At 41.4% G+C, this 21,126-nt stretch overlaps 1 protein-coding gene across 1 annotated transcript in view; it reads right to left on the reverse strand.

Annotated features, from left to right (window-relative positions):
- Nucleotides 1-21,126, reverse strand: part of PKHD1 (PKHD1 ciliary IPT domain containing fibrocystin/polyductin) — a 484,305-nt gene that overhangs the window by 453,636 nt on the left and 9,543 nt on the right. The window contains 11 exon segments of the mRNA XM_043591641.1: nt 381-659; nt 1,863-1,977; nt 5,083-5,224; nt 7,849-7,944; nt 9,416-9,517; nt 12,724-12,794; nt 13,635-13,674; nt 14,159-14,223; nt 14,882-14,956; nt 16,235-16,313; nt 19,654-19,711. Of these exon segments, the coding sequence (XP_043447576.1) occupies nt 381-659; nt 1,863-1,977; nt 5,083-5,224; nt 7,849-7,944; nt 9,416-9,517; nt 12,724-12,794; nt 13,635-13,674; nt 14,159-14,223; nt 14,882-14,956; nt 16,235-16,313; nt 19,654-19,711 (1,122 nt within the window).

Consider the following 21,126-nt stretch of genomic DNA (forward strand, 5'->3'; position numbering starts at 1 on the left):
AAACACCATCTTTCCCTATGGGTAAATAGGGCCTGAATCTGTAAAAGCAATGGGATCTTGTGCGTGTACACATATGTGCATGCCTACACAAGTGTGTATGTTTGGAGGACCATATCTCTACACTGGGGAAAACATTTCCAAAAGAGGACTTACCTGGAAACTTGACCATGAGTAAAGTTATATTCATAATAAGACTTTGCGTTTTCTTCTTAGATGTCTTCACAACCCCTATTGGATAGATATCCTATCTCATGGGGAGCAGAGTTATCATTACACCTCAAGTCTCCTGGCTCCCAGCTAGTGATCCTTCCACTAGACAAGACTCATTCCAGAGTTCAGCCCCTGACTCTAACCCCACAGGACAAGGAAGAGACACAAACCTGGATTTCCGGAAGTCTCTGGGCATGGATTCGGATCTGATGCTTCTCCCGGAGGTAAGTGCTGACCACAGCGGGGCTCAGCCAGGTGTTGTGGATCTGGACACCAATTCTCATTCCCCTGCTGGGGACCCTCCCATAATGCTCTGCTTCCAGGTAGTACCTGGTACCACCAACCAGCTCTAATTTGGGAGTCTTCCGCTGCCAGGTCCCTTCATTCCCATGATGCTCCCAGGCATCAAACCAGTCAGCAGTGCCCACGCTGATGGAGGCCACTTTCACCTGTGGCCCAATAAGCATGTCACTATCAGAACTATGAAGCTTATGAGCATTTTTTTTCTCAATTAGCAAATGTCTGGACAGCTATGAATAGGGTCTTTGGAATGGTCTGCTTTTCCAACAAGTTAGCTCAGTCACACTAATGTCTGTGGTTGTATACGATCCTCCACTCCCCCCTCTGTCTCTCTATCAAACTGTATTCAGATGAGGCTGGATGGGCCATGTATAGAGCAGAGAGAGCCAACCTGGAAACCTGGCTTTACATGATACTATGGACAAAATAGTTCTAAGCCATTTGAGAAACCTAGAAGGACTTGACCACATCAGAATCTATGATGTTTCTCTAGCCAATCAGCAAAGCAATTTCATAGAAGCATGTTAATAATTTGAGGAGGAAATGTGGTTCTTTGTCAATGGCACTATTGAATTTTGGCTTTTTGTTAGAAGCAGTTTTTGAGAGAGAGAAAGCAAGCATGAGCAGAGGAGGGGCAGACGGAGGGAGAGAGAGGGAAGGAGAGAGAAAGAGAGAGAGAGAGAGGGAGGGAGAGGGAATCTTTTAAGTGGCTCCATGCCCAGTGCAGAGCCCAACACAGGGCTCGATCTCACGAACTGTGAGATCATGACCTGAGCTGAAATCAAGAGTTGGACACAGCGGACTCAGCCACCCAGGCACCCCAAGCACTTTTTCTTATTCTTCAAAGCTGATCAGAGAATTCCTAAATAAGAATGGCTACATCTCTACCCAAAAATCAGTGCAAAAGGCACAAGTTTTAGAATCAGACAGATAGGAGTTTGAGCCCTAAATATGCCTCTTATGACCCAAGTGACCCTGGATTGACCACTTCCAAACCTCAATTTCCTTATCTGGAAAATGGAGATAAATATACTCAGCTCACAGAGATGCTGTGAAGATTAGAGACAAGGTATATAAAATGCAGCTTAATGCCTGGCTTCGAGTAAGTGCTTAATGAATGTGCCAACACATTCAACCAAATTCATTTTCAACAATTAAAATCATATCAATTAGGTCTCAATTTTTTTAAATTAACAAAAAATAACCCCATTCCCTCCACAAAACAAAACATTAAAATCCCTGGTTGCTTAGTGGCATGTTACAACTATTAGTAGAATATGAGAGCTTTAGTATTTTTTTTAAGAATGAAAGACTGGGGACAAGAAAAAGGAAAGTAAGAGGAAGGTGAATACCTTGGTCCTTGGGTCCTCTGACTGACTGAGGTACAGGGAAGCTTGATCATCAGCCTGGACCCAGAAAGTGTAATTATTGGTCTCTGGAGCCACAAAGAATCCACTGAGCCGTGCTCTGGAAAGCAGAGAAACACAGAGCAGTGTGAGCAACCAATGCCTGAATCACTGACCCGACAAGTGGGTGCCCTTGTACGTTATTTTTCTTTATGGCGATGAGGAACACGGGACTCTTGTGCCACAGGAGTGGCCAGAGTACTCTGTAAACAGCTATTCCTGTGGCACCTGCTAATCATTCTCTCAACACATCTCTTCGCAGTGGCCATGACTACCTTCACAGTCATGTACCTTTGGGAAAGTTGCAGCCGCAGCACGGGACTGTCTGGAGGCTTAGCATTTACTAACAGCTAGTGGATTGTAGGGGCTCAATCAATAGAAATATTATTCTTATTATTAGAAATAAAGAGATCACCAATAAGAATTTGCTCTGACTTGTTCCAGAACCTTGGTTTCTTGTCTCCTACTCCAACATATCATACTTCATGAGGTATATTAGATCATTCCTCTGGCTAAAGTCAGTTATTAGCTGCACCACATGTGTGCGTATGCATAGCTGTAAGTGGCAATCACAAATTAGCAAATGTGTTTCCTGTTGAATAATATTACTTGACTTGTGGACAACACTTTGAAGTTCTTTATGAAGGGGGTAAAGTGATAGGCTTAAAATAGCCCCAAATAATGTTAAGAAAAGCTTCTATTTTATCTCCCTCATGGTGGACATCAAGGTCATAGAAACAGGTGTTTATGTGAGGTTTCACAGACTGGTGGCTCTCTTTAAAATATATTCCTATGGGTGAAGAAGGATATGTGCATAATGAAGCATGGTAGACTTGTAGAGAAATCACAAGACTTGAAATCAGAAAAAATCAGAGCTTAGTTCTGCTACTTGATAATTGTATATAATATTAGATAACTTTCTAACATTAGAAAAGCACTTTACCTATGAGGGACTATAGTTCCTCATCTGCAAACTAGACCTATAAATACATCTTCAGTTGTGGCATCTCATGAACTAACTTGTCTTCAAAGGCCTAGAGCATAGTAATAAGTCAATATATATCAGTTGAACTGAATAAGATCAGGAGATACACTGGATACACTGAGGAATGTCAGGACATGCCGTCTTGCCTTGCTCTGTTGGCTGAATGTGCACATGACAAGGCTGGTCATTCCTCAAGATAATGACCTTGCTCTCAACCTTCTATTCTTGGTGTTGTTAATGTTTGTTTATTTTTGAGAGAGAGAGAGAGAGAGAGAGAGAGAGAGAGAGAGACAAAGATAGAGACAGAGACAGAGCATAAGCAGGAAAGGGGCAGAGAGAGAGAGGGAGACAGAATCTGAAGCAGGCTCCAGGCTCTGAGCTGTCAGCACGGAGCCCGATGCAGGACTCAAACTCACAAGCCGTGAGATCATGACCTGAGCCAAAGTCGGACGCTTAACCGACTGAGCCACCCAGGTGCCCCTCAACCTTCTAAACCTCTTTCAACACAATGTTGTGTTTAATGTAGGTTATCAGTAAATAATTTTTAATTGTTTGAAGGTCTACTAATTAAATGTTATCTCACAAAAAGAGGGTAGATTTGCTCTGAGTTTACCAGAAACCTCAATACCTACAGAGAGTATTTTTCTAATTAAATATTATGGCCCACAGAGAAAAGTCCACTAAATGTGTCAACAATTCCAAATTAACAGACATAACCTACAACTTCGAAGAAGGTTGCAGGCAATTTTATGAAACATAAATGTTTAATGTTTAAGATAAACTCGTGACCTTAGTAGTAGAGACAGATATGGCTAAGTAATGATCAAACTATCTCAATAAATACCAAGAATATTTTCTGAAAATCATTTTGAAAATAACTGCTTTAAAGGTCCATAAATATAATAATTTATCAATTAATTAATATGCTAATTTTTTAATTTAAAATTTTTGAGTTGTAAAGAAATGAAGGACAAAGAGAATGGAAAGAGTTACTCTGATTTGTGGCTCCTCCAAATGGCTGTTAAAGAGACACTCCATGCAGGAGGTACATAGAGTCAAATGTTCTTTTGTATTTTGAGGTGATCTCTCTTCTTAACACTCCCCCACACACTGAATATTGTTGAAAGGTTTTCCTTTGAACATTATTGATGATTCTCAGAAACCATGATAAAGATGTGTCATTACATGCCACAAGGGACCACAACAATTGCCACTTTAAAACTATGCATTGGTGGTTAAATACCCAGTTGGTAAGGCTTCTGGGACAAGAGACTATTCTGTTCACAGATTTTCTTCCCTACTTGGCTTCTTCAAGGTCTGAGATTCCCTGAACGGGGAACAAAGTCTTTCATTCCACAACTGAGTTGAAATTTAAAATGGCCAAATCCTTGGAGGAAGGCACAGAATGGCTGGAATTCACATTCAGGGGTCATGACCAACCTCTTGAGAGGACGTTTGGAAAGAGAAGAAATCCATCACACTGTCAAGGATCCATCCCTCTGTATGTACACTGAGAGCACACTAAGGAAACAGTGTGTCTAAGCAATTCTCAACTTTTTATATTTTTAAGACCACTTTAGGAAACTACACATTTCAGTCAGGTCCTCGAAATGATTAAGAATATTCACAGCAACACTAACAGGAATACCATAATCACATTGCCATAACTGCTACAGAAAACAATGCCCATAATAGCTTCCCCTGCTATTCACCAGCCACTGGGTTGACCTTTGGCACTGAGTAGTTGTTCCAGCAGACATGCTTGCTTTCCAGCCTTTGCTCCCTCATATGACCAGAAAGCATATGCTTGCTTCTTTCTTTGGCATCAGCCAGATGTTGGTTTCATGTCTTAGCCACGTACCTACAGCAAGTTTTACGGTGCTCTCATCCAAGTACCCTGGCTTACCCAGATTAATGTTCCAATTACTAGTCGTATCCAAAGCAGACTATAAACTGACTTGTAGAAAATATAAATTTTACCTATTGATCAAAATTCAGCATGTACCTAAAAAGGCTTGTGCTATACCAGCATGACCACTACCAGTTGAGAATATTGATCAAACTGTTGTTGAGTTGGTGGCTGTTAGAGTTTTTCCCCTGGAAACCTCATTGCTTACCTATCTCCTGGTCTCATCTAGGTTAGTAAAGACACTTTTGATATAAACTTTTCCTACAGCATACCTGAAGGGTTGCCCTTCTTTTGACCAAAATCCAAATGGAGAACTGGCATTAGGGACAATCTGCCACCAGTACCCAGAAGTGGCTGCAGTCAGATCCAAGCCCTCAGCAGCATCTCCAACTTCAAAAAGCAGCCCTCGATTGCCTGTAAGACAAGTATACCTCAGAAACATCAGAGGACCTTCATCCTCCATTTGGGGAAATACTTTACCTCAGATAACACAGTGAAGATGATCCAGCTACTATCTACAGAGGTGAGTCAACTGAGACCCAGATGTTGCAGTCATGTGAGAGGTTCTATAGATAACACAAATGTTCCAGAAAGCAGAAAATATTGCTTGGTGTAGGATTTAGCCTCTTGGAAAGATACACTTGATAAAAAGCAATGATAAAAAAAAATATTGGGAAATATTTTCAAGGGACCAGAGACAAGTAGGGAGTCTTTTTTAATGAGAGTGTCAGGGAAAGAGAAACAGTCCTGTGGAGAATTGACAGAGCAAACAAATGCTGTGATGGAGTACAGAAGGACAACATGAACTTGGGCTCTGACTTATCTTGTTCAGGAGAGAGTTTCAGTACTTTAAGGTCTAGTTCAACCTGGGAACACTATTCCCTACAACCCTTTGTTCCCAGAAAATTGGCAATCCTTAAATTTTTTCACGTAACGGCCCCAATTTGTGGACTCACACATGGAACAAATTACATGCCGTACAGCTATGATGTGTTATTTTTAATGATATTTTACTTACTAATTTGTGTTTTATATTAAGCAAACTCTGACACCAGAGGTACACATACAATCAATATTGCATACTAACTTGGACTGCGGGTGCCACTATGGAATCATACATGTGTGGATTCAGATTCCAGCTTTGCCACTTACTAGACCTGTGGCTTTGAGCAAGCAAACTGCTTAATGCCTTCATTCTCTGAGAATCAAAATGGGGTCAATGATAGAGATAACGCACTAAAGACTAAGGGGGATTGAGTTATACGTCAATTGTATCTCAATAAACCTGGGGGGAGGGGGAATGAGTCAATTTGACAATTCTGGCAAAAAAAAAAAAGACTTAGGGAGTCTAAACTATATACACAAAGAGCCTGAAATATGGTAAGTTTTCAATAAAGGATAGCTGTGGTAATTATTATTATTTTAAACTACTACTGTTGTTCCCTGTTAAATCCAACACAAAAAGGAAATAGAAAAGGAACAAGCAGAAAAATAAGAGCGTATTTAATCTACTACTTGGATTTGTGGATAACTGTTGTGATGCCTGCCCTGTGCATGGAAAGATGTTCTGGGCAACCCTGGCCTCCACTCAGGAGACCAGCTGCACCACCACCACCATCTTGGCTGTAACAGCCAGTTGTTGCCAAATGTGCCCTGGGGACCATTGAGAACCACTGCTTTCGCAGTAATTTGCCCTACTTTCATAGAAGAAACTTCAAAAGGTCTTCATAAAGGACGTTAACTCCCAAGAACAGCTGCATTCAGCTAATTATCCTACCACTACCCAAGCAGCTAAAGCACTGAACGAGGGGAGAGCTCTCTATTTCCTGACAGGAAACACACATTCTCTCCAGCACTTGCTTCAGTAGTTTTGTTCCCTTGGATAGGAGCTCTCCTTGAGTAAAAACTGCAGATCTGGGACCTGAAGAATGCTCAAGCCAAAGCTTTTGCATGCATTTTCACACTCGAATGGCCTTTCTTTAGCAAGGTTTCTCCCCCTGCTGGGTTACTTTCCCTGTAAGTGCCGAACTTCTGGAGTTGAGCTCACTGTCTGTGGTTTCACCATGAAGTCAGCCCCTTATGGGGCAGGTAAGGAATAGAGACATGCAGCCTGGGGTTCCAGGCTACATAACACACCAACCACCCTTAGTCCCTAACTACGCCTGAGCTTGCAGTTCTAACGCTCACCAGAAAAGTGTTCCAATGGTGCGCTTTTAAGCTGCAGCCCTGAGGCGGAAGCTTTACACAGAAAGGAACAAGTAGAACCTGCCACCTTGCCTCCCCCATTTCTGCCCACTTCAGGCATAAACTTGAGGCAAAGGCATGATACATCACTACTTTTCAAAGAAGCAGACAGTCACCCACAGGGAAGAAGAAACAGCATTTAAATGCACCCCACTCTGCCCCACTCCCTGGCCTTGTCTAGTGCTGCTGTTATGAGCACAGGAGAGGACACTCTAATGCTCTGGTCTTCTTAGCCAATGGGCTCACAGCTGACCACAGTATGGAGCGAGGCAGCTTTGGGGTTTCCACCAGTAGCTACAGCAATGTCTTGATTGCAGTTATATTTTTTCTTTTTTAATTTTTTTTAACATTTATTTACTTTTGAGAGACAGAGCATGAGTGGAGGATGGGCAGAGAGAGAGGGAGACACAAAATCCAAAGCAGGCTCCAGGCTCTGAGCTGTCAACACAGAGCCTGACATGGGGCTCGAACTCATGGACCGAACCATGAGATTATGACCTGAGCTGAAGTTGGATGTTTAACCGACTGAACCACCCAGGTGCCCCTTTTGCAGTTATACTTTATGCATCAGGTCTCCCCTGAACCCCACTGGCCATTTGGTTGGGGCCAGAAGTGCAGGGTCACTAAACATCGGAACAAAGCCAAGAAGCTCTCTGAAAGGAAAGTCCTCACAGTGGTATCACAGGCCCAGAGCTCACTGAGCTAACCAGTCAAACGGCTGAGAAAGCAAACACTTATTTCCACTTCCCGGCCCCTCCTGGTGGTAACTAGAGGCCCTTGTACAACGTCCTTACCTGCCTGAGGAGCAGTGAGTCTTGCACCTTTTCCTGGAGCCCTAGTGGTGCACTCAATCTTCCTGGGAGACACATGTCTAATATCACACGGAATGCCTGGGGAGAATTTTTTTAATTAGATAAATGGAGAGAGAGAGAGAGGTATATAGGTGTGAGGCAGGACATGACCCTCCTGAAGTAGACAGGCTCCTATTCTAAGGTAATGAACTGGATATGAGTAATATAGCAAAAGTTGTCCCCACCAAGTGAAGGAGGTCAGGAAAGGGAGAGTGCAAGGCAATAGGGAATAGGGCAGCTTCCAGTAATTAGAAAGAAAACAAGGCAATGCAGTGCCATTCACTGAGAATGCACAAGCTTCTGCTGAGTGTGGGAGAGTAAAGGTGAAGTGAGATTGTGAGGATGTTTTCCTGCAACCTTGGTAACACCAGCCAGAAGAGCCTCCCACCTGGCAGAATAAAAGGTTCTAGATGGGTACCACAAAAGGATTTCCCAAGATGGAATTCCAGAAGAATCTGCATAGCAAATGCCTGCCCAATCCAGTTTATCAAGAGGACTAAGGAGAAGGGTGGGGAGAGGGGTGGCCTTCTAGTAGAAGTGGACCTTTCTGAAGACACAGCTCTACCTTTCCCTTCTCTTCATTCCCAGGATGAGGACACCCGAGGGAATTACCCATGAATTTTTTTAATTTTTATTTTTTATTTAAATCCAACTTAGTTAACATATAGTGTAATAATGTTTTCAGGAATAGAATTTAGTGATTCATCACTTACTTATAATACCCAGTGCTCATCCCAACAAGCGTCTTCCTTAATGCCCATTGCCCATTTAGCCCATCCCCCCACCCTCCACCCCTCCAGCAACGCTGTTTGTTCTGTATTTAAGAATCTCTTATGGTTTGTCTCCTTCTCTGTTTATATCATATTTTTCTTTCCTTCCCCAATGTTCATCTGTTTTGTTTCTTAAATTCCACTTATGAGTGAAATCATGATATTTGTCCTTCTCTGACTTGTTTCACTTAGCATAATACCCTCCAGTTCCATCCACGTTGTTCCAAATGGCAGGATTTCATTATTTTTCATTGCCAAGTAATATTCCATGGTGTGTGTGTATTTATATACAACATCTTCTTTATCCACTCATCAGTCAATGGACATTTGACTTTCTTCCATAACTTGGCTATTGTTGATAGTGCTGCTATAAACATTGGGGTGCATTGCCCTACGAATCAGCATTTTTGTATCCTTTGGATAAATACCTAGTAATGCAATTGCTGGGTCATAGGGTAGTTTTATTTTTAATTTTTTGAGGAACCTCTATACTGTTTTCCAGAGTGGCTGCACCAGTTTGGGAATTGCTGTAAATTAGGAGTATGTCCATAGACTGTCCCTACAGGACTACAATCCCACCTAGTCTCAAACAAACAGATAAAATACCTTAGAGCAGGATGGCGTAATGAGTCAGAAGAGGCAAAAATTTCTTCTCCCCACTCACTGCATGCCATAAGAGATACATAATCTCCTACAACATTTAAACTATGAACTATTTTCAGCCATTCTAACTTAGTTACCTGCAATGGTAACCCGGGCAGGATTGTCAAAGAAGTCTCCCGTAATTATAATGTCTGTTTTTCCCCCAAGGCTCCCAGATTCTGGAAACACAGATAGTATTTCTGCAAAAGAAAAAAAAAAAGTAAGCTTCTGAACATAGAATATAGAATGTGACCCAGATAATATAATAATAGAAGGCTATCACTAATGTATTCCTTACTTTAACTTTCTAAGACCAGCAATGGTTGGAATTTTTTCTAGTTATAGTCACTTAAAATGCATATAATAAGGACTTACCTATAACAATATGTATAATACATATAATACAGGATCAATATTTCAAAGGAAGGGGAGATGCAGTCACTCATGCTAATAGCAGAAATCCTTACATACCATGATGCTTTCTTAGGAAACCTGTCACCAGATCTCAAGTATTCAATTTACAAGTCACAGAACAGTAGGTTTTATGTTATGGAGAATCAGCTTTGGATGCACCAGGCCAAGCCTTGGTTCACCTGTTTGAGTTTGCAATTTGCTCTAAGCAAGAGAATGAATTGCACCATCTTCAGGAGCCTTGCCCTCCTTCCATCCCACATGCTCTTCTCCCTGTGTACACTCACCACCTCAAACATGTTTTTCCATGCTTCCTCCTGACTGCTTCAAAATCCCACTGTCATATGCCACATATCCCCCAGAATGTAAGATTTTCTGGTCCTTTCCTCTCCTATGATTCAAACTTGACCATTCTAAGTTCTATTCCCTCAAGGGGAAACAGGAGTTGTCTTCTCCAACAAACTGAAGACACAAAGAAGCTAATTATGAATTGTTATGGGTTTTATCGGGGCATTTCTTATATAAGCTCCTACCTATGAAATAGTATAATTATGACATGCTGGGCTAGCACAATTAGAGAGAGTACATGAAAGTGCAGAGGGGAGGATTAGGAATAGAGCTAGGGTCTATGGAATAGAAAGAAATTTCTAGAAATGATTCCTGAGCTGAATCTTAAAGTGTGAATTAAAACTGGCCAAGTGAAGGAAAGAAATAAGGCAAAGGATGTTTAAATAAAGCAAACGATAGCCTCTGTGGAGAGAGGCTTCATTTAAGGTCCATTTCTGTGTTGCTAGAATGGGAAAGACAGAACAGGAGAAGCAGATGAGGAAGAGACCAGAGGCTGGTACCATTTCCTATTGAGAGTGGGAAGCCTTTAGAGGGTGGTAAGGGAGAAGCATCAGATGTGTGTAGACAATGGTGGTGGTGATGTAGAACATGGATCTTTAGGGGACAGAGAACAGATCGGGGCACCTTGGAACCACTGTGGCATGCCAGGCAAAAGACGATGGGATTCTGAATTGAGGTAGTGATTGTAGAGATAGAATGGATACATCATATTTAAGAAATTGATAAGGGGTCTAATTGCAATAAGTAATCTAAAACCTTATCAAGAAATTGATGGGAGGTAAAACCAGCAGAAACTGGTGACTGAGTGGATCAGAGAAGAGAGAGGGGAGGAAAATCGTAGATGAATCCCAAGATTCTTGCTCATTTACTTCTTTCAACAGCTTTTGGAGTTAGAAGGACAAACACCACTTTGTCCACTTTATAGATATTTAATTACAGCTCAGAAAGCTACATGACTTAACCAAAATCATCAAGTAAACAAATGAATGCCAGCCCTTGGGGAGCTCAGACCAGTGTCCTTTATAATAGTCCATATTCCCTCTCCCATAGCCTCCTCAGCTACAAGAAAGTTCTAGGGGGCGCCTGGGTAGCTCAGGCGGTTAAGTGTCCAACTTCAGCTCAGGTCATGATCTTGTGGTTCGTGGGTTAGAGCCCTGTGTCAGGCTCTGTGCTGACAGCTCAGAGACTGGAGCCTACTTCAGATCCTGTCTCCCTCTCTCTCTCTGCCCCTCCCCCATTTTCACTCTGTCTCTCTCTCAAAAATAAACATTAAAAAAATAGTTCTGGCCTGGAGTTCTTATCCCAAGAAGACATCAGTACTGGAAATATGAAATAGCTGTGTGATTAGAGATTCCTGTCAGCCTATCTGGCTGGTTCAACAGTGTTAGGCAAATTCACCAGGAATCTTGGGGTCAGATGGCCAGGAGAGTGGACGTCCCATCATAAATTGTTTACGTGCATAAGATTTTGAATTGGATCTGCATTTTTCTGGCACTGGGACCTTTGGTTACTTTGTCCTTCTGGGTCTGTTTCTTCATCTGTAAAATGAGCCTAGTACTGTCTCATAGTGGAATTAATATTGAGAGTGCATGTACTCAAACTACTCAATAAGGGCCAGCCAGTAAGTTGCTTCTTCAAACTTACTCCCAAAGAGACTAGCTATACTGGTTAAAGAAAATAAAGGAGGGGCGCCTGGGTGACTCAGTGAGTTGAGCATCCAACTGTTGATTTCGGCTCAGGTCATGATCCCAGGGTCATGGGATTGAGCCTTCCATCGGACTCCACCCTGAGCATGGAGCTTGCTTGGGATTCTCTCTCTCTCCCTCTGTTCCCACCTCTCTAAAATAAAAACAATTTTTTTTTAATTTTTAAAAGATGTTAAATAAAAGGCAGAGATCAAAATTCAGATTTTGCAGAATTATCCTATCTAGAGAGTAAATAACATTTGCCCCTTGACCTATGAAATTTCTTGCACTTTTGGCAAAGGTTGATCTTATTGCCCCTGGAATTTGCACCTACTTCACAGACATATCTTCAGTGGCTTTGGGATTGTCTTCAGCACTGAAGTCTAAGTACTCTTCTTTAGTGATCAACCCTCTACTACTGAATTGCATTCACAATTTCATGCAAGTTTCCAATTTCAACATTCATTTTTTTTAGTATGGAGGTTTGCTCATCTGATAGCAACACTGTAGTCTAGCATCAATATCAGCAAGTCATAAGTTGTTGGATGAATACTCAACTGTAGCTTAGCATGAATATCAGCAAGTCATAAGTTGTTGGATGAATACTCAAGGTGAGGTGTTAAAGTAACTGAAAAGATGCACTTTTGTACTTTTCAGTGCCATCGCTCTTCCATCATTCCTCAGAACATACAACAAGGGTGACCTCCTTTCTTTCATTCAGTTTATATCCACAAACTTTGCATAGAAGTCCATGATCGACCCTCTTTTAATATGGCAACCACATGTGACACTCACACAAGCAACTTATTCTCATCCAAAGCCGAAGGGTCTTCCATCACTGTGGGGACAGCCTCAGGTGTTCATGGTCATAGAGAAATGGACAGGAAAAAGGGAAGGAGGATTCTACATTCAGCGAGGTGTGAGGGAAGCAGTGAGGAGGACAGGGAGAAGGAAAATTGTACCTGAATATGTCTGGTACAGGAAAAGCTCCTGTTTAGCACTGACCAGCCATGCATTCTTGTGTACCATGGACCTTCCAAGACAAAGTTTTGTTTTAGGTGAAAAAAATCATTTGAGATTGCATTTTTTAAATTGGCTGCCTAAAATGAAGATCATGGGCCAACGTCTCCTGATCTTTATAACAGTTTAGATATCAGTTCCTTTTGACAAATAGAGAATGATACCGATGAGGCAATGTATGTTTTGCGATTTAGAAAATTTTTGTATGACAATGATTACATCTACTTCACAGGGTCACAAGCATTAAATGGAATGATGATGTGAAAGGTCCTGGTAAAGAGTTGGCCTACAGTAGATATGCAATAGATATTAGGGTTATTCCTTCCTAAATTCGAGAGAAAGAGAGAGCCTCCATATCTGGGGCTATGTTACTGCAGGTAATTATGTCACTATCACCACAATGAGATTAATATCAGCTAGATAGCATACTTTTAAAGAAAATCCCTGACAAATTATATAGTGTCAGAACATTAGGTAAGGCATGCAGGAATCATTCACAATCATAATTTCCTCTCCAAAGCTCTATGAAATTGGACCCTTTCCATCTTGAAGAAGGCATTTGCTAGACAACGCATTTCATGGAACTATGTTCTGTTTTAAATTTACAGTATTATGAGATTACTTTTTACTTAAGACCTAATTCCCAAAATTTTGTGCCATCATCCCATTGAAACATCTACAGTACCTCAAGACACAATTATATTCACCTAAGTAAAAGAAACCAAGCAGGTTTCATTATGCTACTCTGTCTGTTTGGAATTTTCCATTATAAAGGGTTCAAAAAAGTAAGCAAAACAAGAAAGAGATGGATAATACAAAATGATAATAAATCTGCTTACTCCTCATTACTTACTTTCCTTTGTTAAATACTGAGAAACTAACATTCTGGGAGCCTGTAACAAAAAGAAAGACATTAACACAAGAGTCTCTATGTATCATCTGGGCCAGGCCATTGCTACCCTAAACCCAAGGACTCCAGATATCACCAAGTGACTGCCCAAACCCGTGATTTCATTAAGAGTGCCCAGAAAAAACACCTCCCAGATTTAGCACCATCAGTGTTGACTTCCAACAATAAAAGGATAAATGTAGTAGCGTAAAGCAGTTAAGAATTACAGCAGTCTCACAGTTTGACTAAACATGGGAAGCCTGGCTCTACTGGTTACCAGCTACAATTTTCTCACCTATAAAGTAAAAGTAATTCTACCAACTTCACCAATCCACTTATTGTGAGGATTAAATTAGCCTTTTAAGGAGTTCTCAATACATGGTAATTACTCTTTTCATGCTTGTGAGAAGCATTCTTGAAACAGTATTTTTCTGATACAGAAAAAGAAACAGAAAAGACTTTAAACTTATGCCACTTCCTGAACGGACCAATGTAGTTGCCTTCCACACGGCACTGCAGGGTCCCAAAACCATGGTCTTCCTGAAGAGGATAGCTAGAGAGAGAACCAAAACCTGAGGTGAGAATTATCAGACAACTCAGAAGTTCTGACTCTTTAGCCAGGGAAGTAAAAAATAAAAGGTGAGTTGGCCAGCAAAAATTGGTAAATACTTAAGGCATAATGAGTTCATGGGAGCAAACACTAGAACAGTACTAACTAGAGTTCTTGTTGATACATATGCTATCAGGCAAGCATGCAGTGTGAGAGAAAAAATTTAACTTGCTCCCAACCTCTTTTCAGACCTCTCCATTCTTTCCAAAACCTTTACAACAAGGAGAGAAAAACCCTTAAAAAAGAAAAAAATCTATTATTGGGGCTCCTGGGCGGCTCAGTAGGTTAAGTGTCCAACTTCAGCTCAAGTCATGATTTCACAGCTCGTGAGATGGAGCCCAAGTAGGGCTCTGCATTGGGTGTGAAGCCTGCATAAGATTCTCTCACTCCCTCTCCCTCTACCACTCCCCTGCTCCTCACATTCTCTCATGGTTGGTCGGTCTCTCTCTCTCTCTCTCTCAAAAAAAAAAAAAAAGGTGTGAGTGTGTGTGTGTGTGTGTGTGTGTGTGTGTGTGTGTGTGTGAGAGACAGACAGAGAGAGACAGAGAGAAACCCACATGGAAGAACCTAAAAGCATGTATTAGGCAGGAAAGACACTCACCAGCTTCCTGTCTGCCTGTTTACAAGAGAGCAGGCTGTGACCCAGTTGTCTCCTTGAGCTTCCAAGATCAATGGACTAGATAAAAAAAATGGGGTAAAAAAGACATGAGACAATAGTGTAAGTCTCTCAGTAAAAATTCCTAGCAAAACTCAGAGGAAACACTGTTATGAGCATTCTTCTCTGGATTTATGGGGCATCCCTGAAGGTGGCCAAAGCCTGTCCCCTGAGGAGATGTTGAATCAACTCTCAGTCTGAAGGTAAGCAATGCATAGCACTGTTTCATGGTCCACACCTTCACACTGCAGAAAGAGCATTTCCCTTTTCCCCCAAAATCCTCATCATACCCACATTGGCTATATTGAGTCTACATAGAACTACTGTGGAGTCGATGCCTCCATTCCCCTTTTCAATGTTATATCTCTGACCAAGGCTGACATGGGACCAAGCAGTGAATGTGGCATACTATTAAGGATGTACTTGGGGCTTGTATCCTCCAAAGAAAGAGTCATTTCCTTTCAAGACGAGTTCACCACTACTTAATGCCAAAAATGTAGATCTGGAGAGTAGCCAGATCATGTTCTCCTCACCTAGGGCAGAATCACAGAGATGGAACAGAAGACAATACCCCCCTCCTTTCTAGGAGTACAAGGAAAACCAGACACAAGTATATAGAATCCACTCAGCTACAGTAAGACTCGGTTTCTTCTACCTTATCAAGCCTGGCTATAACTACTTCAGATATTGCAAAATCACAGTTGCTTAAAGCCTCCCCGAAACACAACTTCAACACATTGCCTCTTGTTCCTTTCCTTCCCTAGCATGCATGATTTAATAGTACCACTTTCCATTTTAAAGTGTCTGGCCATCCTCATTATTCCCAGAAAACAGTAAAATTCAGTGGCTCTCAGTGCCTTCTTCCATGTTTTCCTCTGATCACACTAACAGAATTCCTAAATGCACAAATGGATACCAACCCAAGAAGGAAGTTACAATGGTCTTTAGGGTTCACATGTTGTTTTACAAAAAAAAGAAAAAAACAATCATTTCAGCCTGAGAAACAAGGGAGAGAAGGGGAAGAATTGAAAAAGAAAACCCACAGATGCAGTTACAGCACAATTCACGCTGAGCCCAGAGTGACTAGTTGTCAGTAAATAAATGGACCAACTTAATCGACCAGTTGCAATTACATTAACAAAGTTTGCTGAAGCCCAACTCACCAGGGACCATAAACTGCAAAGAAAACAGCAATTCTGTGCCAACTGCTCACAATTTATTGCTATCGGGGAAGCTGGTCTGAGGAAGCAATCCAGCATGTTTGTAACTTGTTGAACACAGAAACTAATACACGCTTACCTATCAATGTACTCCGCATCGCAATCAAATGTTTCTGGTCTTCCAGTGATAATCCAACCATACACATGTATTAGTTCTCCTGTTTTAAGAAGATTTTTGAAATGTAACACACTTCGCTCATACTGTAAATTATAACATAAGCAATTTATTTTTGGTACCATCTATTTAATACAGCCAAACTGGACATGACTCAGAATATTAATGCTTTTTTTACAAACTGTACAACAGGAAAGGAGTCTCAAGTATGATCCAGTGATCAATATTACACATTAAAAAGTCTAAAATAACTAATTATTGCAATCACAGAGTCAATCAGCTACGTACAGAACACAAAAGCAAGAACAGGTCTTCCCCACAGTTCTATGAAGTATGAGGCTTTTGGGAAGAAGGGCCAGTTTCCACACACGGACTTGTTCTACCCTCTTGGCTGTGTGTAGATCATCACCTAACGTGGGATTTAAGACCACGGTGCCTTGGGGTGCTCTGCATTTCATGACACTTTCCCCTGGGCACTTGCTAATATGGAAAGCCAAGGAGGTTCATGTCACATGATCTGGATGGGTATTTGGGGATACTAGACTTTCTTCCAAATCTCAGAGGACAAAAGATAAATGTCAAGGATGACCCAAATGGATGGGAACTCAGAAAGGAAGGCATGAGATAGAACAGAATTACAGCTTAAAGATGGGCAATTGCACATCTCATTCATTCAAAAATTATGCTCATGTTCAAAGATAGAACAAATTGAAGACCTGCAAATAGTTGGTGTCAGCCTTGCCCACTGACAAATGGATGACTTCTACTGCTGAGTCTCCTCTATGTGACTCAGAGATTTGCACTAGGTAACAAGTATTTACTTAATACACCCTCTTTTGAGTTCAAGTTCAAGAGAAAGTGCAGGCATCAGCAATCCCCCCTCTCAGCAAGGTGGACTCTTGGTACTGTCCCTACCCAATCTGTTCATAGTTGGTGAGAAAGGAATCTGTGGTGAGAAAGGAATCTGATGTCACTCTTTCGCAAAGAGTTTGGGGGCCCCTACCGGATATTTCTTCCATAGTTGAAAACACCTAAACTCAGTTCTGTAGAACTACATGAGGCAAAGTTTTAAGCAAGCACACCATAGTAAGGTGATGTAGTTCAATTTCACCAAACAACCCCACAACCTGGAAATGTGTGCCTTCCAAATAATTAGGAAATTTAACCATATACACTATAATCTTACAGCATCACAAACAATGTTAAGAGATGAGAGCAGTTTTGGTTAATGAGGTAAAACAATAAAGGTGGAAAAGAAAAGAGCACTTAAGGGGATCATGAAGTCACCGAAGGCAGAAGACTTTGAATCTCTTCATGGCCACATTTAAAGTCACAAAAGAACATTACCAAGAAGTTGTTCCCTTCATGCTGTGGGTGCTTTATTAATACAAGAAGACTTTTGTCTGTGGTCACTGGATGACTGACTGGCACTGAAACCATGGGAACCTTCCGGGAAGTATGAGAGCCACTCACTGTACAGATGAATGGGTAGAAGGGGCTGGAACCTAATGCCTTAGACAAAGATCACAGAAATGGAGAAAGCCTAGACTCTGGAGTTCTTTGTTACTATTAACAACTGGCAAAATAATTTCCCTTCATTTTAATAGAGCTAAAGTATTAATTCCCTGGCTTTGATGGGCATGATTTCTTGCTTTCTGGGGCACAATTTTAAAAATTGGCAATAAGTTCTAGAAATTGGGAATTTTGTGAGTGGTTAACAGTCTTGCTTCTAAATAAAGAAGTCCAATAGAGCCTGAGAAATGGCTAAGCCAGCCTATGGTTCTGGGTGATTCTCCGTCACAGTGGAGAACTGTTAACCACATATAGAAACTCAACCGCTAATGGAACATCATCTCTCCTGTCCCCACCACCTCCCCCATCTCCCTGGCTGCTATTCTGGGCAGACTTCCCAAATGAAATGAGAGTAATCATCTGGAAAATGATTTCAAAGATGTCACCATGTGGATCCTACCCGGAGGGACCACTCCAACAAGGCCAGCCACCAACCGTTCCCCCAGAAGGGGGAAGATATAGTGTGCAGCTCTTGGACTGGGTGGGAGAAACGGGCCTGACAGATCCGTGTCAGCCAATGTCCCACTTCACACCTCTCATGGCAGGCCCCTTCCTCATCCCTCACCCTGTGGACTTCTGCCATCTAAACAAGAGCTTTCTAACACCAGAGCAGCAAGGACCCAATGTCTGCATGCGACTTTTAGAGCACATTTTCTTTTTAATAAAACATGATCACGTCTTGATTATTCAAATGGAAAGGAACAGATCTCTGAATAACCCGCATAAAAAAAATCATGCTGGAATCATATTCTTCAGTATATAATTTAAATACACACATACATAATCTTGTGTCTACACACACACACACACACACAAAGGGCAAATACTTTTCAGCAACTCAGATATTCATTGTGACATTCTCGAGCAGTCAAGACATTCAAAACTAGATCAGTTTATTCATTTAGACACAACTACATATAAACATTTAGCAATTTGTATTCCCATAATTACACCATCTGGAAACCCTGAACAAAGGGAAAAATCTGAAATAGACCTAGGAATTTGCCAAGAATCAGACAGCAAATTATACATAATCCTAGCTTGTATTTACTACTTAGTTGTAAGGCAAGCTTAGCGATTCTTGAACCTATTTCTTAGCTGCGATCCCCTCTTTTATGTAAATCTCAACCTTCTCTCTCTTCTTCACTTCTATCCCCTGGCCTTTGCATGCCTGTGTGCCCTCTAATTCACAAACAAACCCCCAGTGTAAGGATCAGGGTTGCTGGTCTTGCATGTGGTATGCAACACCACTCAATGCAAAACAAAACAATGGGTACACCTGCCCACTCTGGATTCTGCCTGCCTGGGTGCAAATCCCAGCTATACACTTAATAGCTGACTTTAAGCAAGTTACTTAACCTTTTGGTATCTCGTTTCCTCATCGGCAAATGGGAATTATAGTCCCTATGTCATCAGGTTCTTGTGAAGATCTGATAAGATAATATATGCCAAACACTTAGAACAGAGCCTGGCTCACAGTAAAGTTCAAAAAAGGTTTGCTATTATGCAAACAACTATAAAATTAAGAACAATGATAATTTTTATTTCTTCCATGCTCTGGCAGTACCTGGCCTCTTTTCCTTTTCATGTTTGGATTCCTTTTGTTATCAGTGAAGTCACAGAGCAAAAGAGCCCACAGGTGAAACCAAACCAGATTAAAAGTAAACCAGACGTTGACATTTATTTTCAAACCAGCATCAGAGAAGTTCAGTGTTCCCATTTATAGAGAGCACCCACCTGGGTAGAAGAGTTTTCAATAGCTTTAGCAAAGGGATCCATAATTATTCCTATTTTAATAGGAGATTTCTTACCTGGCACTCCACTCGGTGGTATAACGTGGTAAACAATGGGTGTCTGCCCCCTGGAAAACTGTTCAGGAAAGGTTATCATAAGGGAGCATTCCATTAGAATATCACAACCACAGACAAGAAGCAAAAGTCATTCCTCATCGGATATTAGTCAAAGATGGTAAATGGTTACACTTCCTCAAATAAATGTACATCTATTTTTTATCCTCATAATACAACTGTGAAGCAGAGTTAACAGGTATTACTATAGTTTCTCCACAGAGAAAGTAAAGGGAATTTTACCAAGGTCATGTAGCTCTCTGTCCTGTACCATATTGCCGAAACTTTGGCAAGTCTGTTTCCACCAGCCCACCTACCATAGCCAGGAACACATTTCACCAGAGAAATAGGTAGGTAGGCCACCTTTAGAATTCCATTATTGTAACTTGGTATTTTGGAATCTTGAAGGATTTTAATTTTCTTGGCAAAAATTTGCTTACTTAAGTTGAAAGGATTGCAACTTAAATTATCATCAACACCTTTGTAGGAATGAGCAAGCTACAAAAAACTAGAGTGGGTAGGCACACAAGTGAGGTGTTTGTTGAGAAAATGGATCATGGCTCTCAGGAGAAAAAAGGATTCAAATGATTCAAGGAATGGGAAGCAACATTACTCTTTGAGAAGGGGGAAAATAGCCCTGATGGAAGAGGTGGAAGTCTATGAAAGCCTGGTCATGGCCCTCCAAATCAGCTTTCTATGTCCCTTCCCCCAAAGTATATTCTCTGCTAATCACATGCTCTAGAAAGGCAGGGACAGTGCCTTACTCAGTCATGGTTATACTCTTATGCATAGCATGGTATACAGAAGACATTCAAATTTTTGTGAATGAATAAAGTGGCCCCATCTGAGATGATTGATATGGTACCTGGAAGTAGAGGGGAGAAAAAGACAAGTCCAGGAATTTCATCTTACCTATAGGCATCTGAGTTAGTCCAAGATTAGTGCATTTCATAGTCAGGGCCAGTGTGAACAGAGAGGCATAAGGATGGACTGACCAGGCCAAGGTTTGACACATGAGCTAACAACATTCAGGAAGAGACTTGGTTTCCCCCTCATGTGACCCTCACTCTCAACCTCCCCTAGATGCCTACACAGCCTTCATTCCCCATAAACTACACTGCTTCCCACTTGCAAATCAAGCGAAAGCAAATTATTTAGCTTGGCCTGCTTCCAGCATCCCAGGAGTTCACCTTCCCAGGCAGAATACCACCAAAGAATAACTCCGTTGTTAATCAACAGCCCTAATCAGAGGAGAGAACCAACAGACATTTCAAAAAAGCTAATGGTGGCTCGGCAAGTGTAAGTTTTATGTATTGATCCACATGGCTACACAGCCTGCCATCAAGGCTAGTTTCCTCCTTCTAAAAGAGGGTTAGAGAACAGGTCACAGAAAGTATGTACAGTCAGGAGGTCAAAGTAAGAATGCCATGACCTCAC

This window comes from Prionailurus bengalensis, chromosome B2, assembly GCF_016509475.1.
Source record: "Prionailurus bengalensis isolate Pbe53 chromosome B2, Fcat_Pben_1.1_paternal_pri, whole genome shotgun sequence".
In the NCBI taxonomy this organism is placed as follows: Eukaryota; Metazoa; Chordata; class Mammalia; order Carnivora; family Felidae; genus Prionailurus; species Prionailurus bengalensis.